Raw genomic sequence first — 21,293 nt, forward strand, 5'->3', positions numbered from 1 at the left:
TATCCAGGACAAGCTCCACACTTCAGACTCCCTTCTCCCTTCTCCCTTCTGGGTCCGAAACTATGGAATGTCCCATACTCCCATTGCAATTAGAACTGCAGACTCACTCCCAATCTTCCGACTATGAAAACTCACCTCTTCAGACTAGCAAAGGCTAAAATATGTAATTTAGATAGCCTGTTATGTAAACAGATGCCAGGTCATTATTGATCTGGCATCTGTTTATATTTTCAATGTATAGATATTCTACTGTTAGACTAGACAGATGATACTTAGTTTACTTATGATCCTAGATACTATTTCTATGTATTTAATGTATTACTTTGGGGTGTTCTTGTTTATTGTAAATCGCTTTGGATTAAGAGTAAATTGTATTGTTTACTGTATACAGTACAGGGAGGTGTGTGTTTGCAGCATAGTAGCATACACGCACGCACGCACGCACGCACGCACGCACGCACGCACGCACGCACGCACGCACGCACGCACGCACGCACTATTGTGGTGTCTGTATATGTGCCTCCAAGGAAGCCTTTACTGAGTGCACGCCACGGCTGAGTAGACAGGAACACGTCACATATACTGTATATCCCACAGAGGGAGTCTGGACAGAAATCAGCCTGTTTCTGTGCGTGCGTGCGTGCGTGCGTGCGTGCGTGCGTGCGTGTGTGCGTGCGTGCGAGTTTGTGTGTTCGTTACGCATGTATGTGCGCATGTATGTGCGCATGTTGCGTACTTCTGCCCCTATAGGGGGGTTGGGCTCAAGAATCAAAACAGAGACAAGACAGTGATGCATTACCTTGCGTTTATAAAGATCATGGCATTTTGTGAAGGAGTAACTAATAACTACAGTATATTATCATCTCTATAATAATCTATTCACTATAAATAAGCACATTTGTCACGCTCAACCTTTCGGCTGTCTCAGTGCAACAAACCTCCACACCAACCATACCATCCCCCCATTCTCCTTTAAAAGACCGCTGGGTTGGTGGATGATATTGTTGGCTGTTGGGTGGAAACCTTGCATGTCCATAACCATTCCTTTTTTATTGTTATTTTCAAAGCATTTTAAAATGGTGAAAATAGCAGATCTACAAGCTCGCAACGTGTCGCAACGCTTGTACTGTAGATCGGCTATTTTCAGCACTTTTGTGCGAGTAGGTCATTCATTTACGAAATAAAAACCATGAATGATGTGGAGATACAAGGTGTCAGTCTGACAGCAACGATACGCAGCTCATTAAACATCCTGTTCCTGAATTAACCTCCAGTGATCAATAACGGTTATCTAGAGATCCTGTCATAGAAAGGCTCATGAAAATCTTTTTTCTATTCTTGAAGGAATCACGGGGACAGAACAGTCAACGCGTTCTCCATTAAAACCCGACTTGGACCACGAAAGTTGCAGATCTACAAGCTCAATGCTAGCGATGGGACCCGGATGGATCGTGATAAAACAAATGCTCACAATAATCGTATCGCAGAGATTTAAATTTATCGTGAAATTGTGCTCCGTCATACACTACGATGAATGAGCTTTTGTTGAGCTGCAAATGTAGTACCACTTAAACTCTCAAAACTTGAGGAATAATTTGTTATGCTCTTCACTTCGTTTCACTCGATTTGCCAATAATAGCCGATCTACAAGCTCACAACGCGTTGTGCTATGTTGGGATTCCAACATAGTGGCATTTCAAGTTGTAATCATATTTTGATTATCACGATAATATTGTTATTTGCAATAATTTTTGCCACAATAATCGTAGTCTCGGTACCCAGGCTTTTATTTTCGTTCGCTTTCGGCTCAAAGCCTGGGGGAACGTGACACATTTCCTGGTCTAGGAGAGTAGGAGTGGGAGTGAACTACAGAGCAGAGGAGCGTCGCTTTCCACGGTTGATTTCTACCAGGGAGGGGAGGGGCTGAGGGGGGTCTCTGATCGGTGAACCAGCAGTTGCTCCAAGCGCGCCCGCCCCTCTAGACCAGAAAGCATGCTGGCTAGGCCAGGCTACAATAATCGTGACATGTAATTGATCAATCGTCCCATCCCTATACGCAATGTGTCGCACATGCGAGCTTGTGAGACCAGCTACAGTATCTCGTGGTGTCAAAGCGTGGTACGGGGATTTCTTTTAAGCCAATTTTAACTCAAATCTCTGCTTCTGAGGGTCCCTGGAACAAAATATTTTCAGATGGGGGTCCACGGCCAAATATATGGGGGTCCTTGATATGAAACGGTTTGCGCACCACTGACATTTTTTTTAAACGCCTCATCAGGTCTCAATGGGTTATGGGATTGGTGGTAGCCTACGATGCAGTGAAGGTGGAGGAAACAGCAGAGGAAACCACACAGCTATTAAGGGATTTCAGCGTGTCAATATCCCACCAATAGCCCTGCCTCACTTTATTATTGTTTGTCAGAGCATTTATACACCTGCTGGGAGCTCAGGGAACACTGCAGGTTATCGACCCCACAGAAACACAAGTCTATAAACGTGCACGCACATGGTACACACAGGGGCAAACTACGCGCACACACATTCACACATAAGTAAACACACAAATGCCCCCCCCCCCCCCCCCACGCATGCACGCACGCACGCACGTGCACACACACGCACACACACACACACACACACACACACACACACACACACACACACACACACACACACACACACTGTAATGCACAATAGACAATTGCACCTGCTTGTGCGTAATGGGAATGGGAAGTACCCAAAAGCAAACGTTGTGCAGTCTACAATCTCTTTTTGTTTTTAAATGAAATAAAAATAAATGTGTTCTGCCGAACAACTTATTATAACATATGCTTTTGGTACAGAAATGGGATGGATGATTACAGGCTGAATTTCTGCAGAGCACAGCACGGTACAATTTAGGCTGATGGTCTGTGTGTGTGTGGCTTTATCCTATAGCTGCACTGAGTTTGTTGTGTGAGAACTTGAAGCACATGTTAAGGTCAGACAGGGTCAGGTCTGTTACTGCACTCCACGTATGCTGACTGGCTAAATAAAGACATTCCTTTAACGACTGCAGACACAGTAACTAGTGTGTGCCATATTTGGAAGCAATTACTGTTATTATGATTGTGTTTCAGACCGAATGAGTGCATTTAAGCTAGCTGGTACCTCAAAAACTCATAAAGATTTTTTTTAAGATCAAAATACGAATCTCGGATTGTCTTGCCTATACTGGCTGGTGGCTTCTTTTGATGTCTAACTGTGCACCAAGACCCACAGACATGTCTGTCGGTCTGTCGAACACGCACGGCTACAGGGAAATCTTTCCATTTTAAATGTCAATAATTTTCACCCCTCACTGACTTGCTTCAATTGAAAGGGCCCATTATTTGTCAGGGACACACGTGTCTATCTTGTTTTTAGGAAATGGATAAGAGAGGATTTCTTTTTATTTATCTCTAAATTTGGGTTGACCTATATGCAGGCATGTGCAGGCAAACCCTTATCGAATGCTTGTATTAGTCCAGTCAACACTCAACACAACAGTAGAGAAAAAGTAAGTCATGAACGTTTTTCTTTTTTCCAACAGCACCGAGTGAGGTCTTGCATAAAACCCAGCAGAAGCTGTGGCCCTTTTCTAAATAAATAAAGAAGTCAAACCTTCGGATCTTGAAATATTCATCGTGAAAATGGTTACCAAACTGCATTCCCTGCACCGAGGGAGACGAGCTAGCTTCAGCATATCTAGTTCACACTGCAGTGCTGATTACGTAGACATGTTTGAGTTGCTTCATTCATAGAGTGGAGTGATGGGAAGAGACAGGGGACGAGAGAGAGAGAGAGAGAGAGAAAGAGAGAGAGAGAGAGAGAGAATCTACCTTGAGTCTTCAAATCTAACTTATGGTGATGTAGGAGGAAAGGACACGGTAGAATAATGGCAGAGAAGAAAGTGATGGACAGAATGAAGACAAATAGAGGACAGTGCTGATGGAGTCTGAGATATGTTATTGGAGAGGAGAAGAGAGGTCTGACACACTGAACTGCTGTTTAAAAGAACAATTACAGCAGAAGCAAATGCTTGCACAGAATGCACACGCACGCGCGCACACACACACACACACACACACACACACACACACACACACACACACACTATAGTATACGTTTGGTAAGGTAATGTCACATCACTATCAGATCTCATTTATTTTCTAAGCCTCTAGCAAGGAAAACTATCACAATATGTGAAACCAGCAGCACTCCGTTTTAGATTATTATTTTGTGTGTGTGTGTGTGTGCGTGCATGTGCATGTGCACGTATGTGTGTGTGTGTGTGTGTGTGTTTGCGCGCGTGTGTGAGCGTGGGTGGATTGGTGTGTGGATGTGTCACGTGTGCAATGCATGCGTGCTTCTGCACTAAGGATTACCATGATATGCTTACTGGAAGATCACAAGGAAAATTCAAGCATAGAAAAGAGCAAACAAGTAATTTCTATTTAAAACCTAAAATTTTTAAATGTGATAAATCTTTGAATAGATTCCATGGTTAATATTTTTGATAAAATCCGAATGAAAAGGGATATATAATAATAATAATAATAATAATAATAATAATAATAATAATAAAGCTTTATTTGTATAGCACCTTTCATGACATGAAATGCAGCTCAAAGTGCTTTACAGAGCAATGGAGAAAGAAAGAAAAGAAAAGCAAGGCATAAACATTGAAAAAGAATAGCAGTAATGCAATACAGTGAGGACATGAATAACAAAAAAAATTAAAAGATCAATTAAAAGCAAGAGTGTAGAAGTGGGTCTTGAGCTGTGCTTTAAAAATGTCTACAGAGGCTGCCTGTCGAAGGTACAGTGGGAGTTTGTTCCACGCCGTCGGCCCGTAGAAGCAAAAAGCTGCTTCCCAGTATTTTATTGTTGCCATTTTTTTAGGCAAAGCGAGCAGGCCAGCAGTGGAAGACCTTAGGGGGCGGTTTGGGACATATTTAGGCAGGCAGTCATGTAGGTAGGAAGGTGCGAGACCATTGAGAGCTTTATAAACAAGTAAAATCATTTTAAAATCAATCCTAAAAACAACCGGAAGCCAGTGCAGTGAAGCTAAAACTGGAGTAATATGTTCTCTCATCTTAGTTTTAGTTAAAACTCTGGCTGCTGCATTTTGGACAAGTTGTAATCTGTCAGTTGTTTTCTTAGGCAGTCCAGAAAAAAGTGCATTGCAGTAATCAAGCCGAGAAAAAACAAAGGTGTGGATTAGCGTTTTTGCATCGTCCAATGACAAATAGGCTCTGATTCGTGCAATATTTCTAAGGTGAAAAAAAGCAATCTTGGTAACATGATTAATGTGTGAATTAAAATTCAATTCAGAATCAATAATGACCCCCAAGTTCTTTACTTTACTGTTACTTTCTACAGTCAGGTTGCCAAGTCTGCTTATTATTGATTATTTCTGCTCACTAGAACTGATTATGAGAACTTCTGTCTTATCCTCATTTAGCTTGAGAAAGTTCTCACTCATCCAGCATTTGATGCTAGACAGACAGGTCAACAACGGGTCTAAAGCACAGGGATCATCTGGAGCTACAGAAAGATATAGTTGGGTATCATCAGCATAGAAATGAAAATTGACTCCGTGATTGGTAATAAGTTCTCCCAACGGCAGTATGTACAGGGAGAATAACAGAGGACCAAGAATCGAGCCCTGTGGAATACCAGAACCATTGTTTGTCTGAGTCAAACTCGGCTAGATTGACAAAATAACTTCTGTTTGTTAGGTAGGAGGAGAACCAGGACAGGGCCGTACCAGACAAGCCAGATGCTCCAGACGCTGTATTCAAATTGAATGATCAATCGTGTCGAATGCAGCCGTTAGATCAAGAAGTAATTTACAAGAAGTCTACACAATTAGAGACTGTAGAATAATTGTTATTTTGATCAATGTTGGCCTGTTATCTCTCCTATGTTACCACATCATTAGTCTCTCGAGACAGACTGTTGACTCCGGAAAGAGGGCGCTGTTTTTTCTTTATTTTTTGACGATGGGTTCTAAGATTGCAACATCATCAACACAGCAGGGAATTGTGTCCAAAATCTTATCCCGCGAGAACAGAATATAAGTCTTGGGTCTTAGAGGCTGGTCCGTGGCTCAAATGCTCAATAAATAATGGACTGTGATGTGAAAAGGGATGAAAGCCACAGTTCTGTGGAACCAGATAGGGCACAAACTAAGTATAGTATGTATATTGTGTAGGTTAACAAGTTGGCGTATGACTACAAAATGTGAACACGGGAATGAGATGTAGCAGACCGTATAGGTTTATATTGAGCTTTTAACTACTTTGAACTTGTTGCTTTTTTATGGAATGTCATTAGGCTTACAAAAAGATATCGTACAAAATAGACACCTATAAGCTCACAACGTGTTGTGAGCTTGTACAGTAGCAACGTTGTATTGTGAGTCGTACTCCTTGTGTGACAGAAAATACAGCATACAGAAAGGCCTAAGTATTTTAAGAACCGGATTTATTTTTCTGACTACATCACTTTATCTCTATTGCTCTTTTTATGTATGTGTGTGTGTGTGTGTGCGTGCGACGTGCGTGCGTGCATGTAATGGGGTTAGTGCAAGCATGCGTTAAGCAATGTCTCTGTGGGCATGAGACCTTGCTAATGTGGTGCTCCCTTGTGTTGTGGTGTGAGCGTTATAGCTATTATCACCTCTATGAAGATCATAGTGGGATATACTGTAGAACATGGACACATAAATAGCACCAACATCATTGGAGCATAGAGACAACAGCAGTGTTAATTTTGACAGGATTTAGTTTTAGACATAGTCTTTTGAATACAATTTAATTTAGTTTTAGTCATACTATAGTTAACTGAAAATGTTTTAGTTTTAGTCTAGTTTTAGTTTTAACTAACTAACTAACTAATGAAACCTATTAGTTCATGAAAACTAAATAAAAACCAAGTAAAAACTAAGCCATTAAAGGACCACTTCACCACTTTTCAACCCATCTTCATATAATTGGTCCTCACTAATGTGCCACACAAATGCCACAATTGTTTTTCTACTCAGTCTGTGTCTCATGGGAGGGTTGTGGGCGGTTCAAAAACCCGTCCACCAGTGACATCATCGATGGGGAATCCAAGCTAATAGAAACTGCAGGCTTTCTATTCCTGAAAAGATGCAATGCGATAATGGAAGCAACCGTTCTCACGATATTAAAAATCTAAATATTAAAAAGAAAAATATCTTGTTTTAAGAAAAATCTGCCTAACGATGATGTCACTGGTGGACGGGTTTCTGAACTTCCCACAACCCTCCTATGAGACACAGACCGAGTAGAAAAAAATGGTGGTATTTTATCATGAACATTAGTAAGGACCAATTATATGAATATGGGTTGAAAAGTGGCGAAGTGGTCCTTTATGACTAAATATATTGACAATGTTGTCAACAAATAAAAACTAGATGATGTTGAGATGACATCCAGTAGAACTAAAAGACAAGTCATTTTTGTCTGCCATGCCATGAGCCTGCCATTAAATCTCACCCCTACGAGCTCACAAGCAGGTGAACTTGTAGATCTGCTATCTTTGAAGAATGTTCAACAAATGTATGCCTAATTTATACTCATATGACCACCATGCCAATCAATGAAAATAACTGATCTAACTGAACAAACCTACATTTTTCAAATACAGATCAAATTTTTTCGCTGGGTGTCATGGTCGTATGACGAAGTATGAATTAGGCTTAAGCCAGTATATACATGCAGCTTGCAATAGTACACACTAATCTTGACCATGTGATAAAGTAAATACGACTGTGTGACGCACGCATACAGAAGTTTTTGAAGGTCTCAACTTTGACAGGGCAACAAATTAATAATGCGCACCAATTACACAAGAGTTCAAAGAGAGAAGTAATTATCTTACCCAAGATCATCCTGAAGCCTTCCACTCTCAAGATTATCTGTTCTCCAAGTTATCTTCTCGTTCAAGCCTCCCTTTTGTCTTTCAACTGCAGTATGTGAAGATGACTCCAAAATGTACCGCTTTCCGGTTCTCAACACTAAGCTCTGTACAGCACAAAGCACCCAATATGGACAATTTTGCCACACATTCAAAATTTCTACCCTTTATTTTGCATCCCTCCTCTATAAATCCCCTTTCTTAGTTGCTTAGTCTGCGTCCAGCAGGACGATTGTCCTCACTCAGACCTTGGTAAAGGTTCTTTTGCTGGGAGGCAGCAATCCAGTTGTTGCTAAAATAGAGGAGAACCACAGCAGTCCAGACTGCAACACAACGTGCACTGAACCTACTGCAAGGAACCCCCGTAATTTATTCACTGTTATATATTCACTCCCAACAGCCAGAGCACCACTATACACAGCCTAGACGAATCCTCCTCTCCTCACTGGAGAAACCTCTGCACCATCACACGTCTATAACACACATACACACACACACACACACACACTGCCACCCTCTCTCTCTCTCTCTCTCTCTCCCTCTCAGTTTTTTGGGGTTGGGTATAACCTAAAGGCACCTTACATTCTTGCACTCTGATTGGTGGCTGTCTCATCCAATGAGGACATTCGGTGAGCATTTTCTTTGGGGGGGAGCGGGGGTTCAGAATCAGAAGGCAGACGTTAGTCACAGTGATAATGCCCCTGTCGATTTTGCTCTCCCTGTCCTTCCATCTCTCTTCCCCTCCCCTCTTCATCTCTCTTTTCCATGCCATTAACCACTGGCTGTTCCTTCGCTCTGTCCTCGTCTCCCTCTGTCTTCCCATTCATTCACAGCTTTTGTTTTTTCTCCAGATTGATGCACGTTGCATTGTTTCTATAACGATCTGCGCTTTCTGCTGCGTGCCCTTCATTTCTTGGTGTGTGTGTGTGTGTGTGGGTCATGGGTTGCTGGTGGTGGTGATCTTGGTGGTGGTGGTTGTGGTGGGGTTTTCACATTGAACAGAACAGTATCTTAAAAATCACACCTGTGTGAAGTGAGGGGCGCTCTTATCATGTTTCTCTTATCATGTTGCTATGATTAGGTGATGATTATAGGTGATGTGATGATGATGTAAAACAAACGGTGTCAAAACAAATATTAAATTATCTTTATTGTTAATGGCATTTAATGTTTGTGTTAGGGACAAGATGACGTCAATTTTCCCTTCATTGTCAATGCCGTTTTTAAAACAAACATTGAACTAAAAACAAACATTAAACCTAGCGCCCCTCAAAAATGCTGAGAGAGAAGATGCGGTAGCTTTCGTTCTAGGCAACCGGTGTGAATGGAACAAAAATGAAAACAGACACACAGGAACAGGACAGCTACCCCTCTACTGAAAGCCTCAGTAAAGGAGCAAATAAAGGACCCTGCAGGGTCATCGAGGTGAACGTAAACCTACAGGGGCTGAAAGTAAAAAAGAGGTTGCGAACATATGGAAGATGGAGTGACGTGTGAATGGAAGAGCAGGGAGCTGACAGCTGCTGCATGGCAGGTGGATCATCATCTGTTAGATGAGATCAGAATGTGTATTTCGTTCCTTTCAGGCGGAAACCTGAAAAGTGTTACTTTTCAGTGCTTTTCAGGAAGATGAACTACAGTACGTATTATTATTATTAGTATGTCGTTATTAGTTAGTCACTAGCGCTGGTTAATACTTTTTCATTGGATCAATGTTTAGATTTATTCAAACTACTGTATGTCATAATTTTGTCTGATCATGTTCATGAATATGTTCTGTCCCTCCCGAAAAACAAAAATAAAATCCACTGACAGACTTAACGAGCTAGATCGGCTATTTTTGTGTGACACTGTAGTATGAAAAAGTAATTTAGAAAAAATATAAAAAGTTCAAATATGGAAATGCAACGTTTCTGCCTGACAGAAAAGACATAACGTAGTATATAAATGCACATATGAGCATGATTCTTTTGCCCCTATCTGTACTGTAGCTGGTTTATGGAAACTGCAGTAACATGACCTCTGTGAGTCAATATGAAGCCATCCATCCTTGACTCACATTCATTCTCTTAAACCATTAAGACCTGAGGCCAATTCTACAAATGCCTTCTCAATCAGTAGTTCTCAAACGTCTTTGTAATTCAACATTATTCAAACACTTTAAAGATTTTTCAAAAATGTAAAATCTAATCTAAAATGACAAAATAATGATTTCACAGATTTAATGGGTGTGTGTGTGTGTGTGTGTGTGTGTGTGTGTGTGTGTGTGTGTGTGTGTGTGTGTGTGTGTATGCGTCTCTCTGCCCCCACTCTCCTGCTGCACAACTCAGGATAAATGTAAAGAAATGTATATGACCTTCACGCTCCTCTTTGACCCCAAGGACAAATCACAAGCCTTCGGACAATATCCGGAGAAAATCGATGTTGCATTATTAATCAGCGGTTGATAGTTCTTATCCAAATCAGAATTGAGATGTTATTCTACCCCATGTTGGGATTTGGGATTAGGAATTTAGGGGTTAGGTCTAAGGTGAAGGGTTAAAGTTGGGCTGGTTTTAAAGTAATGGGGTAGGTGATTTTATGACAAGGTTAAGGCTATGTTAGGCCATCAGGTTAAGCACAAATGGCATTTTTGAAGTAAATGTGTATTGAAGACATCACAGAGATGGTAAAGTAAGTGTGTGTGTGTATGTGTGTATGTATGTGTGTGTGTGTGTGTGTGTGTGTGTGTGCGCGCGTGCGTGCGTGCGCGCCTGTGTGTGCGTTTTTATGCATTGCATTGAGATCAGGACAGCCACACTTTCGGCCAATTTTGTGTGTGTAGGTAAAACAGCCTTCGGTTTTTAGCACTCCTTTTACCTGGAATCAATTACAATGCCCTTTAAACAATGGACATCCATGATCTCACTGGGGCAATTTAAAAAACTTGCTAGCTAATCTTGTTAGCTAGCAATATAATAATCTTGTTCTGAATTGTCATTATTGTCTCCACCAGGCCGAAGGCATAGGGAGAAAGTATGTTTCGCCCTGTGTGTCTGTGTGTGTGTCCGTCCGTGGCTTGCCCTCAATGTATTTCCGAGAAAATAAATAAAGGTTGAACGCATGGATGTGTGAATGCGTGTGCACGTGCACAGGATGGGTGTGCATGACTAGGATAGGGTTTGTGTGTGTTGAGGATAGGGTTTCCTCATTAGTAGACTCATATTGAATAATGCAGGTGGAGGTATTGTTGTGGCCAATAGGCCAGGTGCTAATGGAGCTGTCACTGGGCTAGAGGAGCAGACACAGCATGACTTTAATGGATGTCACTATGGGATAACTGAAACCGGAGCAGTGGATTCAGGTGTCCCACGGCTGAGTGTGTGTGCGTGCGTGCGTGCGCGTGTGTTTCTGTGTGTGCTTTAGTCAAATACTGGCTATAGACAAAGAGCCAAAACTGCAACCGTAACTTACTTGATCAAAGGTTTGAATGCAAAAAGTTATGATTATTGAAATGTATATTTCATTGACATTAGTAGAATGCTCTAACCACTCTAATAAAATGTGTGCTTTCTGTGTACGTGCGTGTGCGTGCATGTGCATGTGCATACTTGTGTGTGATCTCTATCACCCAATCCCTCTACCCTCTATTAGCCCATAACTGTGTCAACAGACTTGTTAAAGTCTAATTACAGCCGTGATCAGTTAGCAGGTGGTCCTGAGACCTGAACAGCCATGCCAGCGTTTAATGTATATTCTTCATCTGAAGTGTGACAACACCAATTAAAGACAGCCTACCGTACAGTAACGGGCCAGCCAATTACAGGCTGAACAGGTTGGAGTGGACAAGCATACAGTTGAAAGCACAGCTTAACGTCATGTGCTTTACACAGCACACAACCAAAACATTCAACAAAGCTCCCGTTAAGATCACCGCTGTATTAAAAGCCGATGACAGATCTCAGCGGTATAATTTACTATCTTTACTTCAAATCTTTACTGCGTGGTCAGACTGACACACCAGTGATCCGGGGCTGAAGGGCTCAATTCCAAACACACCACTGTGGCTGTTGAGTAGCAGCCAACAATGTTATGCTGCTGGTTTATCTCTTTGATGGGGACTGACGTAGAAGTAGAGCATGTTGCACCACCTAGTGACATACCTAAGGCAGTGCAACTACTGCAGGCCCCGGTGCAGCCGCAGCGCCCTGTGCTCCAGGGCGGCTGTTGACCCTACCTTTGGGATATTAATAAAACGAGATTAAAATAGGTGCCGTGTAGAAGGAAGACCTGGAATGAACAGTTGGCACTGAATGAATCCCCACTAAGAACTAAACATATCGGACTATATGCACCATGGGGCAAAACAGAACATTAGCTGACTTCACAGTCACAGTGAATTCTGAAAACATGTGTCTCACACAGCACACAGATCTTTTCGGTACCATTGTGTGTGTGTGTGTGTGTGTGTGTGTCTGCTTTATCTTTGTGGGGACCCAAGAGGATAGTAAAATGTGGGCTGGCATGCATTTGGAAGATATGAATAAAGAGTGTTTAGTACGTTCAATTAGGATTATCTTGTCATGTTTGACTTACAACCCTGGTCCTCAACAAATGTGTTCTTTATTGTAGAAAGGGTGGAACTGACTGTCTGACTCAAATAAATCTGAGATCAATCTGTCCTCGTAGATAAAAACAAAACAAAAAGTGAATACAAAAGCCAGAGCTTGAGCTCAACAGAACCAAAACTGTATCTTCCATAATCTATGCCTTTCACTTCGATACATATCCTTCCACTTCTGCTGCTGTAATTATTGTTGTTGTTGTTCCAATTTTAGTTGTTATTGCTATTTTATTGTCATTGTTATTTTTGTTGTTATTGAAATAACTGAATGGCAGGTGCAGAACAACGTTTTAGGTTCCTAGAGGTCAAAGTGTTGTTTTTATCACCAAGTGAAGTGCTGTGGCCAGTGGCCACGCTATGAATTCCTGATGATTAATTTAACTGAGTGTTTACAAGTACGGGTCAATTTAGTTATGTGTACTAATTAACCAAGAGGATTTTACAGCACACAGGGTAATGCAATCAAAGACGAATAGCTGCACTCGGGTGGCGCAGTGGTAAAGTACCCGCCACAGCAGTGAATCCGACTTGGACGAGCGTCTACAATTTGGCCCGTGTTCGGGGGAGGGAGGCCGGGCAGGGAGGGTGATATTTGTCACTGCACGTACTCCTATGGCTGGGGCAGCGCATGTCAGCAGGGAATGTTGAGCGGGAGGACTAAGATGAAGGCTCCACATCCCCCCCCCCCCCCCCCCCCCCTCCTCCCTCCACACTGGTAAACTAGGGTACAATAGCAGTGGCAAGTATTGGAAGAAATTAAATGGCATAATGACTGAATTGGAAAGAAGAAAGGGTGACAATTATAAACTCTGAGAATACAGCTGAACCACTTCTCAATGTGTGAAGTCAAGAAGAGCACTGCTCAGAGTCGTGTACTATGCAGACTGCGGACGATGATGACACTGTCTTACCTGAGCACCACATGGGCAGCCCCTCTTCTCCGAGAGGGTTGAACTGATCCAGAGTGTCAGTCCCGTACAGATTCCACAGAGCAGAGTCTCAGACAGCATAAAAAACACAGGACAGTCCTCTTTGTCGGAGCTGGAGAAGTGGAGATGAATAGAAGCAGTTCCGATCAGTCACGGTACTATGGACACATCCTCCACAATAGATATAGATAAATATTATATATGTATCTATGTACACAGGAGACCAGCCCACATTATTAGATACTCAAAGCCACGATAATTTGTGGAAAAAGAAGAGAGAGAAATGCAGGCAGCTAGGTGCATTAAAGCTGTGATCTAACGGCAGACTGTGACACCCTGCGTCTGTCTTCCCCTCAATCACAGTCTCTTCTGTTCCGCCGTCTTTCTCTTACTCACTCTCACTCTCTCTCTCTCTCCCTCCCTCTCTCTCTCTCTCCCTCCCTCCCTCTCTCTCTCTCTCTCCCTCACTCTCTCTCTCCCTCCCTCCCTCCCTCTCTCTTGTTGACACTGGCTTCCAATTCATTTACCCCCCCTCTCTCTTTCTGTCTCTCATTCCCTCACTCCACCCCACCACCCCGATGTACAGTAACAAGTGCACAAGATTCCGGAGGCTAATTCTGCTGCTTAAGACAGGGAACCTAATATGTGAGGACAACTGCATGTGGTGTGGAAGGAGCGAGAGAGAGAGACTGGAGAAAGGGGAGGGCAGGACAGAAGGCAATGAAAGATCAGGAACGAGGAATGGTGTAATTTAAACGAGTAATAATAGTTGTGTGGGGAATGTGATTGGGTTGTCTTGAAGCAGATGTTATACAGGGGCATGTAGGTTGTAAACTATGTATACAAATATACAAATACATATTTGTTTGATATGGAAATGAATTAGCATACAACTGGGCTATCAGGTTGATATAATACTAGTGTGTACTACGACTGGTAGTACTGAGCCAGTTGTATTATTGGTAATGCACATCATGAACAAAGTATGCTCATAACTCGAGCATAGGTCCAACTGTATCGTCTAAGCTGGCGTCAGTTTAGTTATAATTCAATTTCAGTTGCCAGCTGGTTAAATACCTTGAGTGGGTAATTACACTGTAAAATGTTGAGTGTGAATTTATCCCCTGGGACGTGTACAAATGGAAGCAGATCCATTTGGTTTCTATTTGGTTAAATGAACACAGAGAATTTTTCTGTGCACTGGAATGTCCCGGGTGATGGATTTGTATGAGATCAGGGGATCTTGACCCGGTAAAGACCGCTGATACAAACACATTCAAAACATGATACCTGTTTTCTGGCATGTTAATTAACTCCTGCTACTTACTGCACATTTAGATCAGATATCATAAATGTGCTTGTGAGTGTCATTTAAGAGAGGCAGGAGTGTTTGCATGGGAGGGGGGTCTGCTTATGGTGAGATTGACGCATAGTGCAATGTCGAGTAAATGTCAGTCTAATTCGGATATGCTAAAAGGTCCTTTTAGAAGTCAGCTCTGCTCTACCTCATTGTGCATTCTAGTGGTTTGACATCAAATGCTGTTTGAGACTGAAAAGTGTAATTATTCTGCTCTGTGAATAACGCTGGTGTTAATGCGGATTCTCTCAGTTACCGCATGTTAAACATATATTGTGCTAAGCGTGTTTGTTTTATATATACAGTGTGTGAGGATCCTTGTAAATGTTACCATATTAAGATGGGGTGTTTAATGCTCAGCAGTAAATGGTTTAATGGGAACCTGGCAATGGCTTGTGTACGCTCAGTGTCACTCCTGTAAATTCATATGCTGAAGTCACACAGACATCACTGCAAAGCACATGAACAAATATGCGCGTGCACTCTCTCTCTCTCACACACACACACACACACACACACACACACACACACACACACACACACACACACACACACACACACACACACACACACACACACACACGCACACAGGTTGTGTTAGTGTACAACTTGTATTTGACAAGCATCAATAACCTGCGTACGTGTGTGTGTCTGTGTGTGTGAGCTTGTTTGTGTGTGTTGTGTGTGTGTGTGTGTGTAGAAATGTATATGAATACCTTCTGGCAAACTGTGTACTGTATACACAATTTCTGGCACAGTGCCAGCTGAGGGTTAGGTTGAGGGACAGTGAGGAAGGGCAACAAACTGGAGCTGTAAGCACATTTCATCAGAGCAGAGGAGTAGAGTTACACTCCTTCATTCCACCCCCGCTTAGGATCTCTCTCTCTCTCTTCTCGGCAAGCCATTCTCTGTCTCTCACTCCCCTCCCTCTCTGACTCCCTGACTCCACTTGTCCCTCTCTCTTCTAATAAAACTTTCACCAGAAGCAGTTGCTATTATTGTGGCAACTTAATGTCCAGCGGTGTAAAGTAACTGTTATGATATTAGCCCATGCACAGTACATCTTAGTCTATGTACTTGAACTTGAGATACAGTGTACTTGATATGTATTGTGTACTGCCTGTACTGTAGCATACTTTATAGATAGGCTACGAGAGACATCTCAGTGGCAGCAAGGTCAGCCTTGCTGCAGTAGGCACGTTCTTCTGTCTCATATCTTATTGTCACGTCATTATGATCCAGCACTATATATGTTTCCTGTTTGTGTAATAAACTTTGTGAACCTTAGCGTGATACTGTCTCGTGTCTCGTTAATTTGTTCTCCCGGGTACCCGCCGCCGCAGTCGCCGTACCAAAGGAATACTTCAACAGGATTGTCACACACCACCCAGCCTGCACACACTACCTGTCTGTCAGAACCAGACGAGGGTCCAGTACTTAGATTACAACAGTAACTTTAATTTAGTAGGCCTATTTCCAATTTCCAATACTTTTATTTCTACTCCACTACGTCTCAAGAGGCAATACTAGTTACTTTCTAGATTTGGATTATTATTACAAAATAAAACATACATTAACCACTCCAGCCCTATATACTGGCCAGTTGAAAATAGCCACAATGAGCTTGTAGATCTGCTATTTTCAAAAGATTTTTATACATTTGAAAACGTGACATGGGACATTCTGCATTATAAGTACTTTTGGTACTTTAAGTACATTTGCATACCAATACTTTTGTTGGTATGAAAGTTAATGTCGGACATCTCATTTCTGTTTCTCTGGTCTATATGTCCTAGGTACTGACATGTGTCTCTCTGTCATTCTACAGGAACACCTGTTTGGACCGTCATATACATTTTTTATTTGATCATCATGTAACCAAGTACTGCATTGCCATTACACAGTTTATGCTTTTGGGTAGGCCTACTTTGGGCTAAAATGGCATTATTTGTTGTTTCTTTCAGAAACAAAAATCCTGTAATTAACATATTTGACAAACACAAAACAAGGGATAACCTGCAGGTAGGTAGGCAAATAAATACAATTTACAACATTTGTCCCTGCTCCCTGCCACTGTGGGAGAAGTTGTTTGGTATTGTAGGAGTCTCATTGTGCAGATCAGAAAATTGCTGTAGCAAACACCATAGCCACCACTCACTCTCCCATTAGCTATTTTGACTTTGAAGATTTAATCAGACAGATTTCCTTGATTAATCCTATTAATTAGCGATAGTGTGAAGCAGATGCAGAGCAGCAGATGCAGACTCTTGATGGAAGCAACCTGATTATTCCATTATAACTATGGCTTATTATTTCCAACGGAGGGGCGGAGGGACGGTCACGGAACACTATCATCCAGTAAACATGATGGAAATGGGTTAATTCTATTCCACTGAGCTCTACTCTCTCACGCCACGAATGTTGAACAGCAATCATGCCTTCCTTCCTCCTCGCCTCTAGCCTCGCGTAGCCAGCCTTCATCTGCCTTAAATTGCAACGCCCAGGCAGCCAGGCAGTGGTATCGCTACGCAAGGCTACTTCGCTTGCGATGCGATGCAATGGATGCATCATGCATGCAGGACAGATAAACTGTAACTTGCCTCCATGTGGAACCCCTCCCTCCGAAACTAGCCTGCTTCTGCTTCGTCGTACAATTTCCATCTAGAAATTAAATGCAGCGCGTTATTTTCGTCAAACGGCAAGGAACATTGTCATATGACAAAGCATGTGAGAAGAATATGCTTTACAGTTTACATACAGTGACTGAACTTACATTCACAGTTCACACACAGGGGTCACCAATTTCCTGCTGTTCGGGAGAAGTTGGGGGTTCTGTTTCGTGTCTTGCTCAAGCGCACGATATAGGACAAGGAACGTTTTCTCCACCACCACTGATTCTCCATGTGCCATTGTGCCTCATGTCCTCATATTATATAGCAGCCTTGCACGACTCACCATTCATTTTTAAATAATGACTCGCGTCTTGCGTCCCAGAGTGCAAGGGGTTGGTTAGATTGTTTAATGGTGCCACCTAGTGGTCCAAAGTTAAATGTGGCGAAGATAGGCCTATCCTACTTTTACACTTGATTCTCCTCTCGAGTATGGAAGCTTATTAATATTCTTCTATAGTAGGCCTACAGTGGCTCTCAAAGTGGGGCCTCAGGGTTCATTGCAATGGAAGTTGTTACATTTACTTCTTTGTGCACAGTTAATTACATAATTTGTTCCATTGATGTAAACATCGGCACGTGATCATTGCATGTATTTTTGTGATGATGATTAGGTGGCGACATTGGTTTCATGTGCTGGTCTTGTGTGTGTGTGTGTGTGTGTGTGTGTGTGTGGACTGTCATGTTAGTAAGCACAATAGCTGCATAATGTTGAATGGCATACTCACTCAGAGCCTGTGATTCAAACACTGACCTCTGATCAGCTACTTAGTACAGTCTGTTTCATCCCCAATAACTCATACAAGCCTACGTTAAAGGGGAATTTCTCCCTAAACCTTTTTTTACAAAAGTAAGTTGATAATTATGTATATTGACCCAAAAAAAATATTAAAAAAAAAATAAAGATATAGGGGAGCTGGAACTGGGGCTGCTGCTGGGGGGGTCTAACGTCAGCTCACGTAGACCAGGAAGAGTGCAGTGTCAACAATGCATGGAGTGTTGCTGTCACATCATCTAGAACAGATGTGAACAAAAAACAAAAAACAATTGCACGATTGAATAGGAGTTCTAGCGTTAGACACACAGACACACAACAGACACACAACAAACAACAAACATGACCCTAAAAAAAGAAAATTGTGAGAATGTCCTCTGCAATGTTTCTCTTCATCTACCTTGTTGTCAGATGTGTGCTATCATCGTCGTCCGGACCCCAGCTGCTAATTGTTGTTTGAATTTCACTGTGGCTGCATGTCCATTTCTGAATACCCCCTCATGTACGGAGTTGGATGGGGGTGTTTTCCAATGGGTTTGCCCAGTAGAAAATGATTGCTGCAGATGCAGGTGTTGGTGGTGATCCTGCAGAGGTCTTTTCTGTTGCTTTATCCATTGTGAGCGCCACTTGGGAGGGCAGAAGTGGAACCTCTGTATGCTCTTTCATTATCCACCTAAAACAACAGCATATACATAAAAGAACAGAATAGCATATTATACTTAACTAAATGTCTAAACTTGATTTTACACTATGATGCTCATGTACGTGAAATTACAACATGGATAAAAATTAACCAAAATTATAGTGTGTGGCAGCATTATTTTGGGGTTGCAGGCTGAAAAGTTTGGGAACCCATACCTTGGGGACACAGGGAGAACATGCATAGTTTGCATACTCCACAGAGAAAGACCATTTCGCCAACCCCACCTAGGGTATGGGCAGTGATGACGCAGAGAGGAGAACATGCCCCGGAATCAAACTCGGGACCTTCTAGCTGTAAGGCGACAGCGCTACCCACTGCATCACATTCCCCACAAAACTGTTTTTACTGGTCAAATAAAGGCACGCACGCACGCACGCACGCACGCACGCACGCACGCACACACACACACACACACGCGCGCACGCACGCACGCACGCACGCACGCACGCACGCACGCACACACACACACACACACACACACACACACACACACACACACACACACACACCGTACACACATTGTGTGTTAACGTCTGGTGATTTTGTAGCACTGCCACATATTATTCATTAAGGATTTATTTTAAAATGTCATTTAAAAGAGCATGGCTCAAAATATTCCTTTAACACTATATCCATCCTTATGTGTAATGTCCTATTTTCTTTGAGAGGTATCTGTTTTGTTTTTGTTTATGTTTTGGAGGGTCAATGTGGGGAGGAGATTGATTGATTGACAGGCCGTGACGCTTCCGTGATTAAAACACACGGTTCGGTTCGGACATTATACGGATAACATTTAACCTGTCATGATGAACTCTGTTGTAACTGGATTGTCAATGTTGAGTTTATATTTCATATAGATAAACTATCATTCTAATATTTACTTCTGTGTTGTAGAAATATCTGATCGTTACAATTTTGCTATATCCATATATGGCAACAGGTCGGCCGTGCCCAAATATGGGGTCCCTGATGTCATACTGCAGAGGTCTTTTCTGTTGCTTTATCCATTGTGAGCGCCACTTGGGAGGGCAGAAGTGGAACCTCTGTATGCTCTTTCATTATCCACCTAAAACAACAGCATATACATAAAAGAACAGAATAGCATATTATACTTAACTAAATGTCTAAACTTGATTTTACACTATGATGCTCATGTACGTGAAATTACAACATGGATAAAAATTAACCAAAATTATAGTGTGTGGCAGCATTATTTTGGGGTTGCAGGCTGAAAAGTTTGGGAACCCATACCTTGGGGACACAGGGAGAACATGCATAGTTTGCATACTCCACAGAGAAAGACCATTTCGCCAACCCCACCTAGGGTATGGGCAGTGATGACGCAGAGAGGAGAACATGCCCCGGAATCAAACTCGGGACCTTCTAGCTGTAAGGCGACAGCGCTACCCACTGCATCACATTCCCCACAAAACTGTTTTTACTGGTCAAATAAAGGCACGCACGCACGCACGCACGCACGCACGCACGCACGCACGCACGCACGCACGCACGCACGCACGCACGCACGCACACACACACACACACACACACACGCACGCACGCACGCACGCACGCACGCACGCACGCACACACACACACACACACACACACACACACACACACACACACACACACACACACACCGTACACACATTGTGTGTTAACGTCTGGTGATTTTGTAGCACTGCCACATATTATTCATTAAGGATTTATTTTAAAATGTCATTTAAAAGAGCATGGCTCAAAATATTCCTTTAACACTATATCCATCCTTATGTGTAATGTCCTATTTTCTTTGAGAGGTATCTGTTTTGTTTTTGTTTATGTTTTGGAGGGTCAATGTGGGGAGGAGATTGATTGATTGACAGGCCGTGACGCTTCCGTGATTAAAACACACGGTTCGGTTCGGACATTATACGGATAACATTTAACCTGTCATGATGAACTCTGTTGTAACTGGATTGTCAATGTTGAGTTTATATTTCATATAGATAAACTATCATTCTAATATTTACTTCTGTGTTGTAGAAATATCTGATCGTTACAATTTTGCTATATCCATATATGGCAACAGGTCGGCCGTGCCCAAATATGGGGTCCCTGATGTCATACTTATATGTGACCTCACCTTTTATATTTGACCTCTCCTTTTCTTTGGCTCTCGAGCTCTTCATTCTTCTACAGAGCAGGAAACCAACAGGATTACTTAAATTCACCATTAACTGTCGTGTTCAAATGTTTTCCTGGACAATGCATCAGAAAGGATCACCAAAGCAAGGTTATCATGTT

The 21,293-nt window shown here is 42.3% G+C and overlaps 1 protein-coding gene across 3 annotated transcripts in view; it reads right to left on the reverse strand.

Annotated features, from left to right (window-relative positions):
* Window positions 1-17,735, reverse strand: part of LOC306929114 (zinc finger protein 385A-like) — a 49,963-nt gene extending 32,228 nt beyond the window's left edge. For 2 of the 3 annotated variants that reach the window (XM_079509521.1, XM_079509519.1), the window contains exon 1: window positions 13,483-13,832. In XM_079509521.1, coding sequence (XP_079365647.1) covers window positions 13,483-13,495 — 13 coding nt within the window. In that variant the 5' untranslated portion in view covers window positions 13,496-13,832. Of the gene's footprint in view, window positions 1-13,482; window positions 13,833-17,630 lie in introns of those variants that run through there. The other variant, XM_079509520.1, reaches the window with a different exon arrangement.
* Window positions 17,736-21,293: the final 3,558 nt, after the last annotated feature.

This window comes from Electrona antarctica, assembly GCF_951216825.1.
Source record: "Electrona antarctica genome assembly, chromosome: 9".
Lineage (NCBI taxonomy): Eukaryota > Metazoa > Chordata > Actinopteri > Myctophiformes > Myctophidae > Electrona > Electrona antarctica.